At 42.6% G+C, this 17,792-nt stretch overlaps 1 protein-coding gene across 5 annotated transcripts in view; it reads left to right on the forward strand.

Annotated features, from left to right (window-relative positions):
* The window catches only part of SIDT1 (SID1 transmembrane family member 1), an 87,697-nt gene that overhangs the window by 61,535 nt on the left and 8,370 nt on the right, over nt 1-17,792 (forward strand). For 3 of the 5 annotated variants that reach the window (XM_061193085.1, XM_061193086.1, XM_061193087.1), the window contains 9 exons: nt 724-790; nt 2,180-2,253; nt 3,302-3,425; nt 3,633-3,750; nt 9,829-9,965; nt 10,599-10,710; nt 13,590-13,604; nt 14,564-14,640; nt 17,299-17,345. In XM_061193085.1, coding sequence (XP_061049068.1) covers nt 724-790; nt 2,180-2,253; nt 3,302-3,425; nt 3,633-3,750; nt 9,829-9,965; nt 10,599-10,710; nt 13,590-13,604; nt 14,564-14,640; nt 17,299-17,345 — 771 coding nt within the window. Of the gene's footprint in view, nt 1-723; nt 791-2,179; nt 2,254-3,301; nt 3,426-3,632; nt 3,751-9,828; nt 9,966-10,598; nt 10,711-13,589; nt 13,605-14,560; nt 14,641-17,298; nt 17,346-17,792 lie in introns of all 5 variants that reach the window. The other 2 variants (XM_061193083.1, XM_061193082.1) reach the window with 2 other exon arrangements.

Raw genomic sequence — 17,792 nt, forward strand, 5'->3', positions numbered from 1 at the left:
TCTAAAAGAGCCACATCCTTTTGTGAGATCCATCACCCATTACCTACTCTCGGATCACTTTTTTTTTTTAATTTTTTTTAAGTCACAACTTATTTTTATTTTTATTTTTTTAATTTATTTATTTTTGGTCGCATTGGGTCTTTGTTGCTGTGCGCAGGCTTTCTCTAGTTGCGTCGAGCAGGGGCTACTCTTCATTGCGGTGTGCAGGCTTCTCACTGTGGTGGGCTTCTCTTGTTGTGGAGCACAGGCTCTAGGCGCGCGGGCTTCAGTAGTTGTGGCACGCGGGCTCAGCAGTTGTGGATCGCGAGCTCTAGAGCACAAGCTCAGTAGTTGTGGCGCACGGGCTTAGTTGCTCTGCAGCATGTGGGATCTTCCCGGACCAGGGATCAAACCTGTGTCCCCTGCATTGGCAGGCGGATTCTTAACCACTGCACCACCAGGGAAGTCCCTCTCTGATCACTTTTAATCTAACAATATCCTAAATAGATAGGCCCTCATTAATAATTGGTTAAACCAGAAGCAAGTATTATTTACACTGTTTTACAAGTAATTGTATGAGAGGAAGATTGGAGAAACAGGAACCACATAATCAGTTTCTAATCGCTTTTGTGAGTTAACTAGGGAGTTATGGGGTGGAAAGATTCTTTTTTTAAAAAAAAAAAAGGGCAAAGTTTCCATTGTTATTTTGGAAATAACCATTTCTGGTTCTTTCTGCCTGCGTAGGAACATAATTACCATTGCTGTGTTTTATGCGCTGCCTGTGATCCAGCTCGTTATCACCTACCAGACAGTAAGTGCTGCCCTGAACTCCAAAATCCCACCTTTCATACTGCAGGGAAAGATCTTTGCTGCGACTCACAGAGAAAGGTATAACTTGAGCTCCGTCCAAGAATTAATTCCCCATTTGGGTTCCCACTGGATTTCTCCACTGGTTCGTCTTTGACCTTTAAATCTAGTTCCCAATTGTTTTATCACAGACCTCTTGTATTATTTTGACTACCAATCTGAAATTATTACCTTGCACTCATTTAGTCTTGGTATCTATCAACTATGTCTATTTTTTACCAGTCTGAACTTTTGATCATCATGGGATGATGAGTAAAGTTCCAGACCAAAACAAAGAAACCTGATGTCTAATTTAGCCTGTGTCCTGTCATTGAGGGTAAATATGTTTTGTAAAATTAAAAACAGCTTCACAAAACTCATGAAATATTAAAAGAAAATATAAAATAAATAAAAATACAAACAAAAACGATAATTAAAATAGCTTGAGAATCTCCACTGCACCTTCACAGAACCCTAGGGTCCAGGTCACTTAAGTGATCTCGTCTGGGATCTATTACACATGAAAAAGCCCATTTAGAATAGCACCAGGCTAAAGGTGTTTCTAATGCAATGGTTCTCAAACTTTGCACTAAAATCATCTGGGGGACTTTTAAAAGTCCCAGTGTCCAAGCTGTACCCCACACCAGTTAGATCAGAGTGGAATCAGGCATCAGTACTGATGAAACTCCCAGTGATTCCAGGGTACAGCCAAGTCTGAGAGCCAGGAGTTTAATAATATTTCACCAATTCCATACTTAATACGTGATGAGGACAAGGACTTTATAAGGTTTGAGCACCACCATTTATAATCTAAGTATTCTCTGAATACTTTGGTGATCTGTCAGAAGATACAGCTATGCTGTGATCTAGGAAGGTTCTTAATGATAGCGATAGTGATAACTATGGAAAACTGATCACACATCTCCTTATGTCCACCTGCCCTGTGGTTGTCATTTCCACACGGAGGATGGAACAGCTCCTTACCCTCCCAGGATTCATCTAGAAAATAGGATGTACCATGACCGTCCTAATAGGCAGGTCCCAATGTTAGCATCCTCTCAAAATCCTTTTATAATGAGAACAAAGGAAACATACTCAGTTGCATTCTGCCGTGAGGCCACATAATGAGAGACACAGAATATTTCAATTCGAAGCAAGATGGCAGCATTTAAAGGAAATGTGTCTATACTGTGTAAAGGCTGAAGAGAACGACCCATCCCCTGCTGAGAAGGAGCGCTGGTTACGCTGTAAATCACTGGCAGTTGATCGCTGTGAACACTGTCCACTTTTTGTGGTTTCAGGCTCAGGGGGTGGAGGAAAACAGCATCTCCTCTTCTCACTCTTGGTTTTACAGATAGTCAATGTCACTGGTAACCAGGACATCTGCTACTACAACTTCCTCTGTGCTCACCCCTGGGGTGTCCTGAGGTAAGCCCAGTCCTCTGAGGCAATGAGAGATGCCTTTCTGTGTAACGTGGCGATTTCAGTTTTTAAAAATACTAGAAACAATTGTGGAAAACTACCCCAATCAAGGGTAAAGAGGAATGAAATCAAGAAGTTGAGATCAGGTATGCCTCTTCCATTCCTGTATGGGGGCCTCAGGAAACAGTCCTGAGTAGAAGGCAGAGATGTGTTTGAAAATACCAGGTCCCTAGCTGTGATGACCCTCATCCATGGGTATGAGCTACTAGTACATTCAATCCGTTAAACAACCTCATGAGATAGATAGGATTATTTTTACCCCTGTTTTTAGATGAAGATGTTAAGGCTTAGTTAGAAAGGTAAGGACTTGCGGAAGGTCCCTCAGCTGTTAGTGATGTTGAGACTCACACCGGGGCCTGCTGCCTCCAAGGCCATGCTCCAGCCTCCAGAACATGGCGAAGTGGAGAGAGCATTTGCCTGGGAGTTGCGAGCCTGGCTTCTTGATCCAGAACTGAACTAGTCTCAGTTTCCTTAAATAAATCTGCTGGCTGTGACCAGTTGACACTTATCCTGAAATTCATGGTTACAGAGCTGAGTATGGACACATAACGTGGGTCCATCCATCTATGTGAATTCTTATCCTGAAATTCATGGTTACAGAGCTGAGTATGGACACATAACGTGGGTCCATCCATCTATGTGAATTCACTCTCACAGTGTAGCTGAAACGCTTGGCCCAACTGCCCATCTGTGGAGCGACTCTCTTTCCTAGGATTCATTCCCCACCAGTGCCATCAGCACAAGGGAGGACTGAGTGGGTTTTAGGGAAGCTAAGCAGGCATCCCTGAGAGGAAATGGACACATTATCACAGGCTAAGCATCCTAACGTGGCGTTAGGTTAAAGATGCTTTCTGATGATCTCGGTCCTGAAATCTCATGGAAAGGTGAGCAGTGGAAAACAATGCTGATTTCACTCGCTCATCCATGCCTTCATTCAGTCTCTAAAGCTCTTTGATACCTTGACTCTCTCATGGTCTCTCTGTCATCCCCTTAGTGCCTTCAACAACATTCTCAGTAACCTGGGCCACATGCTCCTGGGCTGCCTCTTCCTGCTGATAGTCTTGCGCCGGGACATTCTCCATCGAAGAGCCCTGGAAGCCAAGGACATCTTTGCCATGGTGAGGAGAGGGTGGGACGAGGGAGGTGAGAGCTAGGAAGGGTTATGGTTCCAAACGGGATCTGCAAAGAGGAGGGACATCTGGCTAGACGGTGTGACGATGGATTATGTGTAATGGACCACACGAGGCCAGAGCATGGGCATCCTGGTTCTGCGGCTGAGTCACTAAGGAGTATCTTTCCACTGACCAAGCTTTCTGCTTTTTCAGGAGTATGGGATTCCCAAACACTTCGGTCTCTTCTATGCTATGGGCATCGCACTGATGACGGAAGGGGTGCTCAGTGCTTGTTACCATGTCTGCCCTAATTACTCCAACTTCCAATTCGGTAATTAGAATTTACATCAGTTACACAGATTTGAGTTATAGGAGTCTTATCCTGGGACCCTCTCAGAAATGCCAAGGTCGTGCTTGCAAGAATTAAATGACATTTTACGTGAAGTGATCTGAGGGCACCTCACCACAGGGCATGGTTTCCCCACATTGTACCGTTTTTTTCTCTCTGACCACCTTTTATAGACTACAAAAGAGTGAACACTGAGTACTGATCTCATGGCTAGATCTGCAGGTGGGCAATGGGCTAAGTGTCAGGCAGCAGGTCAGGTAGAACCCACCAACAGACATCTAGAAATCTCCCTCAGTGTAGCTTGGCTTAATTTAGCAGTTTGCCCGCTTTGGGTTGAAAGTAATAGAAAACCCAATTCGAATTGGATTAAATAGTAAGTACACTCATCAGCGCACCAGCCGAACGTACAGAGGTGGAATGGCCTTGTGGGTGGTTAGTCTGGTGGCTCTGGCTCCGCTTCTCTGTGATCCCCTTGGTTGCACCCAGCCTGCACACTGGTGGTCTCCTCAGGCTGCCTTCCCTCGTGGTGGCAGAAATAGCTACAGCAGGTCTTGGCTTCCTGTCTCCACACCATGATGTCTAGAGAAAGCAGCAAGCTGGCTTCCAGGAGCCTTCATTTGAGAGCAGGAAACTTCTTTTCCCCAAACTCCCCAGATAACAGCCCCTCACGCCTCAACAGCTTACAGAGCTCTGAGCTTACTCCAGAATCTTTCTCTGTGTGAGGGTTAGCTCAGGCCAGCATTGCTACACCAGTCATGGTGGCAAAGGAGGTGAGGTTACCTTTAGACCAATGAGACCCTTCCCTGGAACCAGGGGTACGGTTAGCTTTCCTAAAGCAAGTGGTCTGGGAGGGTGTGCATTTCTGAATAGAAAATGAGGCTGAGATATTTGAGTTGGTATCGAGATGCTGTTAGGATGGAGAAAGGGAAGAGCTGATGCTGGAAGAAGGCAATTAACAATGTCCTCCACACTCGAGGATGGGTTTTTTAAAGACAGTTATGTTGTGTTTGTGCTCTAGCCCCTGTCTGTTAACTCAGAACACCACGGAAATTCTCCGTCACGTTTTAATTTTTTTTTTTTTTTTTTTTTAAACATCTTTATTGAAGTATAATTGCTTTACAATGGTGTGCTAGCTTCTGCTTTACAACAAAGTGAATCAGTTACACATATACATATGTTGCCATATCTCTTCCCTCTTGCATCTCCCTCCCTCCCACCCTCCCTATCCCACCCCTCTAGGTGGTCACAAAGCACCGAGCTGATCTCCCTGTGCTATGCGGCTGCTTCCCACTAGTTATCTATTTTACATTTGGTAGTGTATATATGTCCATGACACTCTCTCACCCTGTCACATCTCACCCCTCCCCCTCCCCATATCCTCAAGTCCATTCTCTAGTAGGTCTGTGTCTTTATTCCCATCTTGCCACTAGGTTCTTCATGACCTCTTTTTTTTTTTTTTTTTTTTTTCCCTTAGATTCCATATATATGTGTTAGCATACTGTATTTGTTTTTCTCTTTCTGACTTACTTCACTCTGTATGACAGACTCTAACTCCATCCACCTCATTACAAACACCTCCATTTCATTTCTTTTTATGGCTGAGTAATATTCCATTGTATATATGTGCCACATCTTCTTTATCCATTCATCCGATGATGGACACCTAGGTTGCTTCCATGTCCTGGCTATTGTAAACAGAGCTGCAATGAATATTTTGGTACATGACTCTTTCTGAATTATGGTTTTCTCAGGGTATATGCCCAGTAGTGGGATTGCTGGGTCGTATGGTAGTTCTATTTTTAGTTTTTTAAGGAACCTCCATACTGTTCTCCATAGTGGCTGTATCAATTTACATTCCCACCAACAGTGCAAGAGGGTTCCCTTTTCTCCACACCCTCTCCAGCATTTATTGTTTCTAGATTTTTTGATGATGGCCATTCTGACCGGTGTGAGATGATACCTCATTGTAGTTTTGATTTGCATTTCTCTAATGATTAATGATGTTGAGCATTCTTTCATGTGTCTGTTGGCAATCTGTATCTCTTCTTTGGAGAAATGTCTATTTAGGTCTTCTGCCCATTTTTGGATTGGGTTGTTTGTTTTTTTGTTATTGAGCTGCATGAGCTGCTTGTAAATCTTGGAGATTAATCCTTTGTCCGTTGCTTCATTTGCAAATATTTTCTCCCATTCTGAGGGTTGTCTTTTGGTCTTGTTTATGGTTTCCTTTGCTGTGCAAAAGCTTTTAAGTTTCATTAGGTCCCATTTGTTTATTTGTGTTTTTATTTCCATTTCTCTAGGACCTGGGTCAAAAAGGATCTTGCTGTGACTTATGTCATACAGTGTTCTGCCTATGTTTTCCTCTAAGAGTTTGATAGTGTCTGGCCTTACACTTAGGTCTTTAATCCATTTTGAGTTTATTTTTGTGTATGGTGTTAGGGAGTGTTCTAATTTCATACTTTTACATGTACCTGTCCAATTTTCCCAGCACCACTTATTGAAGAGGCTGTCTTTTCTCCACTGTATATGCTTGCCTCCTTTATCAAAGATAAGGTGACCATATGTGCGTGGGCTTATCTCTGGGCTTTCTATCCTGTTCCATTGATCTATATTTCTGTTTTTGTGCCAGTACCAAACTGTCTTGATTACTGTAGCTTTGTAATATAGTCTGAAGTCAGGGAGCCTGATTCCTCCAGCTCCATTTTTCGTTCTCAAGATTGCTTTGGCTATTCGGGGTCTTTTGTGTTTCCATACAAATTGTGAAATTTTTTGTTCTAGTTCTGTGAAAAATGCCAGTGGTAGTTTGATAGGGATTGCATTGAATCTGTAGATTGCTTTGGGTAGCAGAGTCATTTTCACAATGTTTATTCTTCCAATCCAAGAACATGGTATATCTCTCCATCTGTTTGTATCATCTTTAATTTCTTTCATCAGTGTCCTATAATTTTCTGCATACAGGTCTTTTGTCTCCTTAGGTAGGTTTATTCCTAGGTATTTTATTCTTTTTGTTGCAATGGTAAACGGGAGTGTTTTCTTAATTTCACTTTCAGATTTTTCATCATTAGTATACAGGAATGCAAGAGATTTCTGTGCATTAATTTTGTATCCTGCTACTTTACCAAATTCATTGATTAGCTCTAGTAGTTTTCTGGTAGCATCTTTTGGATTCTCTATGTATAGTATCATGTCATCTGCAAACAGTGACAGCTTTACTTCTTCTTTTCCGATTTGGATTCCTTTATTTCTTTTTCGTCTCTGATTGCTGTGGCTAACACTTCCAAAACTATGTTGAATAATAGTGGTGAGAGTGGGCAACCTTGTCTTGTTCCTGATCTTAGTGGAAATGGTTTCAGTTTTTCACCATTGAGGACAATGTTGGCTGTGGGTTTGTCATATACGGCCTTTATTATGTTGAGGAAAGTTCCCTCTATGCCTACTTTCTGCAGGACTTTTATCATAAATGGGTGTTGAATTTTGTCGAAAGCTTTCTCTGCATCTATTGAGATGATCATATGGTTTTTCTCCTTCAATTTGTTAATATGATGTATCACGTTGATTGATTTGCGTATATTGAAGAATCCTTGCATTCCTGGAATAAACCCCACTTGATCATGGTGTATGATCCTTTTAATGTGCTGTTGGATTCTGTTTGCTAGTATTTTGTTGAGGATTTTTGCATCTATGTTCATCAGTGATATTGGCCTGTAGTTTTCTTTCTTTGTGACATCTTTGCCTGGTTTTGGTATCAGGGTGATGGTGGCCTCGTAGAATGAGTTGGGGAGTGTTCCTCCCTCTGCAATATTTTGGAAGAGTTTGAGAAGGATAGGTGTTAGCTCTTCTCTAAATGTTTGATAGAATTCGCCTGTGAAGCCATCTGGTCCTGGGCTTTTTTGTGTTGGAAGATTTTTAATCACAGTTTCAATTTCAGTGCTTGTGATTGGTCTGTTCATATTTTCTATTTCTTCCTGGTTCAGTCTCGGCAGGTTGTGCATTTCTAAGAATCTGTCCATTTCTTCCAGGTTGTCCATTTTATTAGCATAGAGTTGCTTGTAGTAATCTCTTATGATCGTTTGTATTTCTGCAGTGTCAGTGGTTACTTCTCCTTTTTCATTTCTAATTCTATTAATTTGAGTCTTCTCTCTTTTTCTCTTGATGAGTCTGGCTAATGGTTTATCAATTTTGTTTATCTTCTCAAAGAACCAGCTTTTAGTTTCATTGATTTTTGCTATTGTTTCCTTCATTTCTTTTTCATTTATTTCTGATCTGATCTTTATGATTTCTTTCCTTCTGCTAGCTTTGGGGTTTTTTTGTTCTTCTTTCTCTAATTGCTTTAGGTGCAAGGTTAGGTTGTTTATTCGAGATGTTTCCTGTTTCTTGATGTAGGCTTGTATTGCTATAAACTTCCCTCTTAGAACTGCTTTTGCTGCATCCCATAGGTTTTGGATCGTCGTGTCTCCATTGTCATTTGTTTCTAGGTATTTTTTGATTTCCCCTTTGATTTCTTCAGTGATCACTTCGTTATTAAGTAGTGTATTGTGTAGCCTCCATGTGTTTGTATTTTTTACAGATCTTTTCCTGTAATTGATATCTAGTCTCATAGCGTTGTGGTCGGAAAAGATACTTGATACGATTTCAATTTTTTTAAATTTACCAAGGCTTGATTTGTGACCCAAGATATGATCTATCCTGGAGAATGTTCCATGAGCACTTGAGAAAAATGTGTATTCTGTTGTTTTTGGGTGGAATGTCCTATAAATATCAATTAAGTCCATCTTGTTTAATGTATCATTTAAAGCTTGTGTTTCCTTATTTATTTTCACGTTTTAATTTTTTTAAATTAGAAGACATTTTTAATAGAGGAAAACTATAGAGAACAATATCACTCACCACTCAGAAGGAACAAATGCCAACACTTTAAAATATTTGCCTTAAATCTACTTTAAGAAATAAAACATTGTGTAAAGTTGAGGTCCCATTTTGAACTGTTTTCTAAACTTATCAACTCTCCCCTTCCTCAGAAGCAACAACTGTGATTAATTTTATATTTATCCTTCCAGTTTGTTTTTTATAGTTTTTCTTCCTTTGTAACAAATTAATATTAATTTATCATGCTTTGTTCGGCATCCTTCTTTTTTCATTCAACAATATGTTTTCAAGATTTATTGGTATTAAATCAAGGATATCCAGTTCATTCATTTTTAAAGATTGTCATTCTGTAATAAAAATATACCACATTTATCAATTCCTCTGTTGAACAACACTTAGAGGTTGCCAATATTCTGCTAGTACAGACAGTGCTGCAATGACTAGCCTCATCTATGCCTCTTTGCGCACATGTGAGAGAGGTTCCCTGGAATACCTAGAAGTAGAATTTTGGGGTCACCTGGTCCTGGTTGATGCATCTTCCATTTTACCAAAAACAGCCAACTTTCTCCCCAGAATATTAATTCCCGCTCCCACTGGCTGAGTGAGCGTTTCCACTTCCCCCGTATCATCATTAACATGTGTTATTATTAGACATTTACACTTTTGCCACATTTTTTAGTAACATGGGACATTGCATTGCTGTTTTAATTTGCATTTCCTTAACCCCCATGCAGCTAAGCCACATGTAATTTCTAGCTGTCTTCCATCCCTAGGCTAGAAAGCCTTGTATATGAGCAGTAATCAATGTGGTTATGTTTCAGTATGCTGAGAAGGACCTCCTGCACCCACGTAGGATTCTCTTTATTGTCACACTGCCCTGTTCCCATTAGGGATTCTTTTGTTGTTGTTGGACAGGAGCGTTTATACACACATAGCCCTGCGAGTGGGGATAGGCAATTATTCACCACATCATCTGATACTTTTCTTCTGTGAGCTAGGAACGCCCCTCTTGGAGGGGGTGAGAGGTGGAGTGTGTAGGGTTTACCTAGAATGTGCCTGGAGAGGCTGGCGTGTTGGAGGTCACCACACAGTCTGAGGGCAGCAAATACTCCAAGGCCTGAAGGGAGGGGTTCTCTGAGGCTGAAGAGAGGTCTGTCTGCCACCTACTGGATCTCGATTGTCTCGGCTTCTCCTCAGACACCTCCTTCATGTACATAATCGCCGGCCTCTGCATGCTGAAGCTCTATCAGACCCGCCACCCAGACATCAACGCCAGTGCCTACGCTGCTTACATCTCCTTCGCCCTGGTCATCACGCTCACCGTCCTTGGAGTGGTGCGTCCCTCCCCACGGCTGGCAGCCCTCTTGGGAGGCTTTGTATTTTGTTTTTTGGACCTCAGGTGAACAGGTTTCATTAATCATAATCCTTGGCTCATGATACACCCTCATCGTTGGTCCATTCATAGCATTTTAGTTACTGAGCTAGAATTTTTAATAATGTAACAGGCCCCTGGAACACTGCCCCTAGACAGTGTTAATACAAAGCTGGGACCTGACTCGGGTGAGACTGGAATAGAGGTGTACGGGCTGATGGGAGAGAGACCGACTTGAAAGGACAAAAACCACTTTCTAAATGTGCGTGCACATGTGTCAGTCGTCTTCTGTTATTTGAAGAGCATTAGCTCCCAGCTCTAGACCTACTGCCTCTTCACCTGCTGTTCAGCTGCCTCACCCATTGCTTCCCTTTTCCATTTCTTTCTTTTTCATTTGGCCAGGTAGCCATTCTTTTTCCTGCCCTGGCTGCAGTAAGATCCCTGTAAGATCAGAGAAGGGGGAAAACCCAAAATTCACACACAGCTAGGTTTTTGACACCTTATGCATACACAAGAGATGAAACAATTTTAGTGAGTTCTCTGGGGAATAAAAAAAAAAAACCCAGATGAAGGTAACTTCCATCTTTACTCCTAGGTGTTTGGGAAAAATGACCTGTGGTTGTTCTGGGTCATCTTCTCTGCAATCCATATTCTGGCTTCTCTGGCCCTCAGCACCCAGATCTACTACATGGGTCGTTTCAAGATAGGTGAGTCACCTGTTACTCTATACTAAACATGCTGATTAACTCACCCTGAGAAAGAACTGTCTTGCGTATCCTAAACGGAAGTGTTACTTGTCACCGTGAACGCTTGCTCTGAATTCTGTGTGTTTAATAGCATATTTTCTCTCCAAGAGCTTCCTCTCCTGTATAAGATAGCAACAATCCACTATCACTAGTTCTGTTTTCAACTGAGACACTAAGCTAGCTCAGAGCTGAGGCGTCCTTCCAACTCCAAGTCCCAAAAGCTTTACAATTCGCCAAACTTTGAAAGTGCGTTTGTAGAACAGTATGATCATCACACCGCGAGTTCCACCGAGGAGAATGGTTTTCAGTTCATAGCGCTTAAAAGGAGCATTTCTCTAACCATCCTAAATGGTTAACAAGAATAAATTCTATGTCATTTTCAAATTCTGGGGCTGGAACTTTTGGAGACCAACTTGCCAATCTTAGAGGCAGGACACCTGCCGAACGCCCTCTGATGGCATGAACGTATCACATTAGAACGCCAAGTGTTCTGTGGAAATCAGCTTCTGATCTGCTCTTGGTCAGTCAGCATACATTGGAGCAGGTGCAAGTCATCTGAGAGCATCTAAATTTCACCCATCATTTTAAAGTCCAGGAAGTCAGACTCAAAGATTCATTTGTATATTTCAAGAAAAACCAATATATATATAAACTAGGCCCATCCCTAATATTTGCAGAGCCCAAGGCAAGATTGTAAATAAGAGCCAACTTACCATATGTATAAAAATGTTTAAGTTATAAAGCAGACTAAAAAAGTATTAAATATGTGGAAGAAAGGAAGGAAGAAAGAAGGAAGACCAACAAGCTGATAAATATACCTTCATTACAACCTACAAGATACAAGTTCAAATTTAAAATTCTCAGGTGCATGGAAGAGTACTCCAGAACATAGCTGTGCAGGAGAGCTGGTCCCCAGCCCCTGCCCCTCTTTTCTTCTCACCTCTGGCTCTGTCCTGCATCTTAAGGGGTCTCACAGGTATGCACATGGACACCCTTGTCTAACATCCAACTGGCCATTCCTTGCCCCTAGAAGTGCATACTCTAGTGGTGCCATCTGCCCTCAGGACGACAAACCAGGGAAAGGACCTATGCAGGCTCTGAGAGCGGGCTCAAGGCCATCAGCGCAGGGAATTCTTGGGTCCAGGAATTCAGAATGTGGCCTAGAAGGAGCAGTCCCCTTGCCCTGCAGACTCCTCACTCATTGGGGAATGAGGGCCTTTAAAATATGGCACCCCTGTTGCCCAGATCTAAGAGCGATTCTACATAAACAAGTGGCTTTAAGACTAGAAGACCAAATAAAACAATCTCTCATTTTGTCAGTTTAGTTTTTCCTTTTGGCATGGTCAGTAGATTAACTCTTGGTGTTAACATAGCCAGTATACCTCCAACTCCCCCAGTGGAAGCATCAATAGCTGGTTGGGTAGAACATTTGCTACAGCACTCTGTTCATGCTCCATCCTCCACACTCAAAGGTGAATGAAGTCATACAAACTAAACTCTCAAAAGGAAAGTAAGTTAGGCACTGTTTCTCTGGGGTTTGCAAGTTGGAAAAATAAACTTGAATACAGATATATGTAATGGTAGTGACCGTTAATACATAGAGGAGCTTTTAATATGTTTATACCACCTTTGCCCCATGCAACTTTGCAATACTGAATTAATTTACCTTTTTAAAAAAGGAGAAATTTAATGTAGTCTATTATAACCATGTACTAGTTTGTCAGGGTCCCAACAGGAAAAAGCTATCACATACAAAGACAAAAGATTTATTCACAGAGGGACTCTTCATAGGACAGGGGTGGGGTGGAGAAGAATGAAAGGGGTAGCACAGTAACCCGGGGTTAGTAGCAGAGAAGCTTTTACTATCCACAAGCCCAAAAGGGCATGGAGGAAGTGGTTACCAAAACATGGAAGGAGGGCATCATGGAGAGAAAGTCACCTTCCCCCATGAGCGTGGAGCAGTGACCTTTGGTTAACAGACAGGCAACCTCACAGGGAGGGCACCAGGCAGATAGCGCTCTGGGCTCACTCTCCTTCCTCTGTCCCTCCAGTCTCCTGCTGGCGTTTCTCACTGTCCAAATCCAAGGGGAGCGAGGGAACCCTCTGAGTGGTCCCTACACTCACCCTCCCCGGGCGTGGTGAGGACAGAGAGACATGGCAGGTGAGTCTGGAGGGGCAAAGGGAAGATAACCTTCACACTACTTAACCCAATATTTAAAATTTCTGTACCTAGGGAGTCTCCCCCAAGTGGTTACGGATTTTCCAAAGTCAAAAGGAAAACACTGTGACAATGGCATCTACATTTAGTCCAAAGGCAGGAAATCGGGTTAGTGGACAGTGCCTCAGGCAACACCAACCTCTCTGCCCATTCCATAAGCTGCCTTTGCTTTCTCAAATCACAGACTCCTTTCTCTGGGGCCCTCGGGCCACACAGGAAAATAAATGTGGACGCGAGGAAAGGCAGTAGCAATGAGGCAGAGCATTTCATAAGCAGGACAGAAAACTGCAGAGCTACTTGCCCAGATCACCATCGTGCCTCTTATTTCCCGAAAAGGACCACAGGCAGAGGATGGATTATAAGTTGCAAGTGGTGCGCAAAAGTACACAGGGAGAGAGGAAAGTCTGATTCACGCTTTGAAGAATAGTGAACTTCTGAACGTTTGAGACAGGCAGAAGGAGTCTGTGTTCTTTACGAGAAAACATTACTTTTGTAATCAGAAAACAAAATTAAAGTCATCTGTTTCGAGAGAAAAATAAAATGACCAGTAGTTTACCTGTTTGGCTACCTTCTTACAAATCTTTTTTTTCTCTCCTCAATTCTCTGCTTCCCACTGATTCAGATGTGTCTGACACAGGTAACATTCAGCCACCCTCCCCAGGGTTTTCTGCATTGTTTTCTTAACAAAGCGACCTGCCTGGCTGACCTGCCAACTCTGCTTTCTGAACACTTCTTCCAGATTGGGCAGGATTTGGTGGGCAGGGGGTTTGGAGAGAGGCTCAGAGGCAGGGATGCACCCCAACCCAGCCCGCAACGCGCCTCTTCTGGGCTAGTGCATGGACACGCCCACGCCCCCCCACCCCAGTGTATCTAGTCTAGTGAACGCTGCTTAAATTGACCCCGGGGTAGCCTTGAAGAGGAGCAGCAGCACAGCAGAGCTGGGGTCCACCCTCACTGAAATGCTCGCTTCGGGAAGACCCCAGCCTTGCCCGTGACATCTGTGTGTGGATGGCTCACAGAATGACAGCCCCACCTGGGGCCCTGACCCTGCTCATGTAACAATCATCATACGTACAGGCTTTCTGAACATGCTTAGTAGATCCCACTGTCCCCTGGTTCAATTCTTACTGATTTATAACCACACTGAGAAACACAGATTCGAACTTTTACAAGCTAAGATTTCCCACGGTCTAGAGAGAGCAGATGTTTTAAGGTGACTTTTGAGAGTCCCCATACATCTCTGCTGTAAAGAAAACACCACTAGAGTAAACTAGCAACAGAGGGAAACTTAGCTGAAGGAGACCATAGGAGGGTTGGCCAGCCCCCCAAATGGTTTGCCAGTGCTTGTTCCTTGTGTCCAACTTGGCTGCCTTTCTGCGGGATGCTGCATGGATAGAGCACACCTGCCACGAAAGCCCAGGCAGCTGTGGGTGGCGTTTTTTAAAGCAAACATTTATTGCTGACCTATTAGGTACAAAGCATGGCTTTTATGAGGTGACGACGACATCATCCTGTCCGCAAAAGCTTGGGCCAAAGGGGAGTGTTTTGGATTATCTCTGACCAAGCCTTCTCATCATGCGATTGTGTCATCAGCAGATTTGGGAATTTTCCGACGGGCCGCTATGGTGTTCTACACGGACTGCATCCAGCAGTGCAGCCGGCCTCTCTATATGGTACGTGTGTGTTCCTGCGTGCCTTGGCCTTCTCCCAGACAACAGAAGGACAGCAGGAGGGGCAGGCTCGGGGTAGTCACACAAGGCTCCCCAAACCAAGAGGGCCAGATGGCCTAACGTGGCTGAAGTCCAGTTAGTGAGGGAAGAGGCATCTTGCCTCCTCTTCTCACTCTTAAAAGACACGCTGGGATGGTTCCTTTTTTGTACATGAAAAATTGCTAGTATATAAAGAACATATGTATGTATATACACACATGAAACTATTAAAGTGATGATTGCTGGAGGAGGGAGGATCAAGATAGGGTGTCCCTATAAATAAGCATCCAAAGACGTACGATTATTTCACTTGTGAAACTGAAGAGAGGGCACTATTAATAATGACACCTGGACTGTCCCAAGCAAACTAGGGACATATGATCACTCGAATCACTTTCGTTAGGAACTTTCCACATTATACATTTGTTTGCTTTTTATACATTCTTTGACTTTTACAATGAGCACGAATGCTTTTTCAAAATTGTAGTTATCGCTTGATGGCGGAAATACACTTTTAAAATTTCTACCGTATGGTTTTCAATATATTACACATTTCTATACTGAGCAGAGGGGTCAATGTAGTTTCTACACTGAGCTGGGGTCAGCCCTGCTCCCAGCTGCCTTGGCTTGCTGGCCAGTGACCTTGGGAAGGCTACGTACCTCCTCTGAGCCACTGCCCCAACCTTTACCCCGTGCTGTGATCAGAACTAGTGATGCCATTTGGGCCTGGCACACAGGCATTCACTAAATTCCTGCTGATAGTTTATAATCAGAAGGATTTTTACATAAAGGAACATGGGAATGTTTTAGCCCCGTAGAGCTTGGGCAGGAGCTATAGGCACTAAAACTTGAGGGAATTGAAGCTGGAGGGTTTTACTCAGGGGAGAACTTAAAAGCCCATTAGGACCTGTGAGTATTAGGAGAGATAAGAATGCCTCAGCTGTGAACCATAAGGGGAAATTAGTGTTTCTGGGTTTTTTTACATTAATTGATGCAGGCTGTCTTTTTTTTTTAACAGACTATTTTTAGAGCATTTTAAGAGTTTTTAGTTTTTTTAGGTTCACCGAAAAATTGAGAAGAAAATACAGAGATTTCCCGTATGCCCCTCCTCCACACAGACACAGCTTCCCCATATCAACACCCTCACCAGAGGTGCATTTGTTAGTCAGTGAACCTATGTTAACACATCATAATCACTCAAAGTCTATACTTTACATTACAATTCACTCCTGGTGTTGTACATTTTATGGTTTTCTTGACAAGTTTGTGATGACATATATTCATCATTACAGTACCAAAGAAGGTAGTTTTCCTGCCCTAAAAATCCTCTATGCTCCACCTATTCTTTCCCTGCCCCTCCTCCCCAACCCCTGGCAGCCACTGATCTTTTCTAGTGTCTCCTTAGTCTTAGCTTTTCCAGAACGTCATATCGTTGGAATAATATAGTATGAGGCCTTTTCAGATTGGCTGAAATAATATGCACTTATGTTTCTTCCATGTCTTTTCATGGCTTGCTAGCTCAGTTCTTTTTAGTCCTGACTAATATTCCACTGTCTGGATGTGCTACAGTTTATTTATCCGTTCACCTGTTGAAGGACATCTTGGTTGCTTCCAAGTTTTGGCAATTATGAATAAAGCTGCTATAAAATTTTGTGGGCAGGTTTTTGTATAGGCACGTTTTCAGCTTCTTTGGGTAAATACCAAGGAGCACAACTGCTGGATCATACGGTAAAAGTATGTTTAGTTTTCTAGGAAACTGCCAAACTGTCTTCCGAAATGGCTGGACCATTCTGCGTTCCCACCAGCCATGAATGAGAGTTCCACATCCTCACGAGCAACTGGTGTTGTTAGTGTTTTGGATTTTGGCCTTTCTAGTAGGTGAATTAGTTTTCTTAAAAGGAAGATATTTCCTTCAAATATAATGGATCACCCACAAAGAGAATCACTACTTTTAAATAGATGAGTGGCCATGCAAATTACAGTATAATTAGATAGCACCTAACAGTTCTAAGTAGTAGGCAAAGGAGCAGGAATGGATTGTGAATAAATCTCTATTGGCGTAATTGTCCTTTGAGATGGACATCACCTCTCTATTTTCTCCCTTACCAATAATCTTAAGGCCATGTGTTTAGAAACCAGGAGCCTGGGAGCTGCAGGACCTCCTTGGAGCCAGAGTAATGAAACTAATTCCAGGTGCATCCCAAAAGCTGCCTTAGGGCCCACCAGTTAACACAACCCACAGAAAGAGTTCTTGGTTACAGAACACTGGTGGCAGAATTCTTTTAACTATTGAGTAATCAGCACATACCACCAGCCTTCCCACCAAGAGGTGGGCCCAGGTGCCCAGCTCCTTTAAAAACTGGGGGGAAACAGCAAGACTTCTGCTTTATTCGCCGGGCTTTCTTTTACAGGGACGAGGTCATGTCTGTTTGCAGTCAGAGGCTTTGCCATTTAGTCCTCGTAGAGGACTTTCCAGTCATAGGCACAGCTCTCTTAAAACTATAGAAAAATTGTTTTCACCAAGGCAATTGTTTTCCCATAATTGATGCTTCCCCTATGGTAAGTTTTTTAAAAAGCAGTATGTGCGGCCCCTCATTGGATGTTTTCTTTCCTCCTTTCCAGGACAGAATGGTATTGCTCATCATGGGGAATCTGGTTAACTGGTCCTTGTAAGTAGTCTTAGGAAAACACGTTTTTCTCTTTATTAATTTCTCTGTAACACCGTGGTTTAGCTTTCCTTGGCTGTCATTTTTATAAAGAAGTCTTAAATTAAGGAGAGCATAGGACTGTGCTTGTTCTAATGACTTGAAAGAAAGCTATTTTTCCTCCTGCAAAGAATGCACTAGGAAGCTCTTGTGTACCAATAGTTGCCTCCCTTAAAGCAATGAGTTCAACACACTGATGTCTTGAGCTCATTTGTTCAACAAGACAAACATCAAATTTGCTATATCTAGGTGGATAAATTAGATTAGATATATGCATATACACACATACACACATATATATATAAAGAGATTAATTATGCCAGCAGCTGCAAAAATGCAACAGTTTTAAACTCTTTTTAGAACTTTCCATAAAGGCTACCCAGTAGGCATTTCTCTTTCTTACTAGGTGTG

This window comes from Eubalaena glacialis, chromosome 6 (assembly GCF_028564815.1).
Source record: "Eubalaena glacialis isolate mEubGla1 chromosome 6, mEubGla1.1.hap2.+ XY, whole genome shotgun sequence".
Lineage (NCBI taxonomy): Eukaryota > Metazoa > Chordata > Mammalia > Artiodactyla > Balaenidae > Eubalaena > Eubalaena glacialis.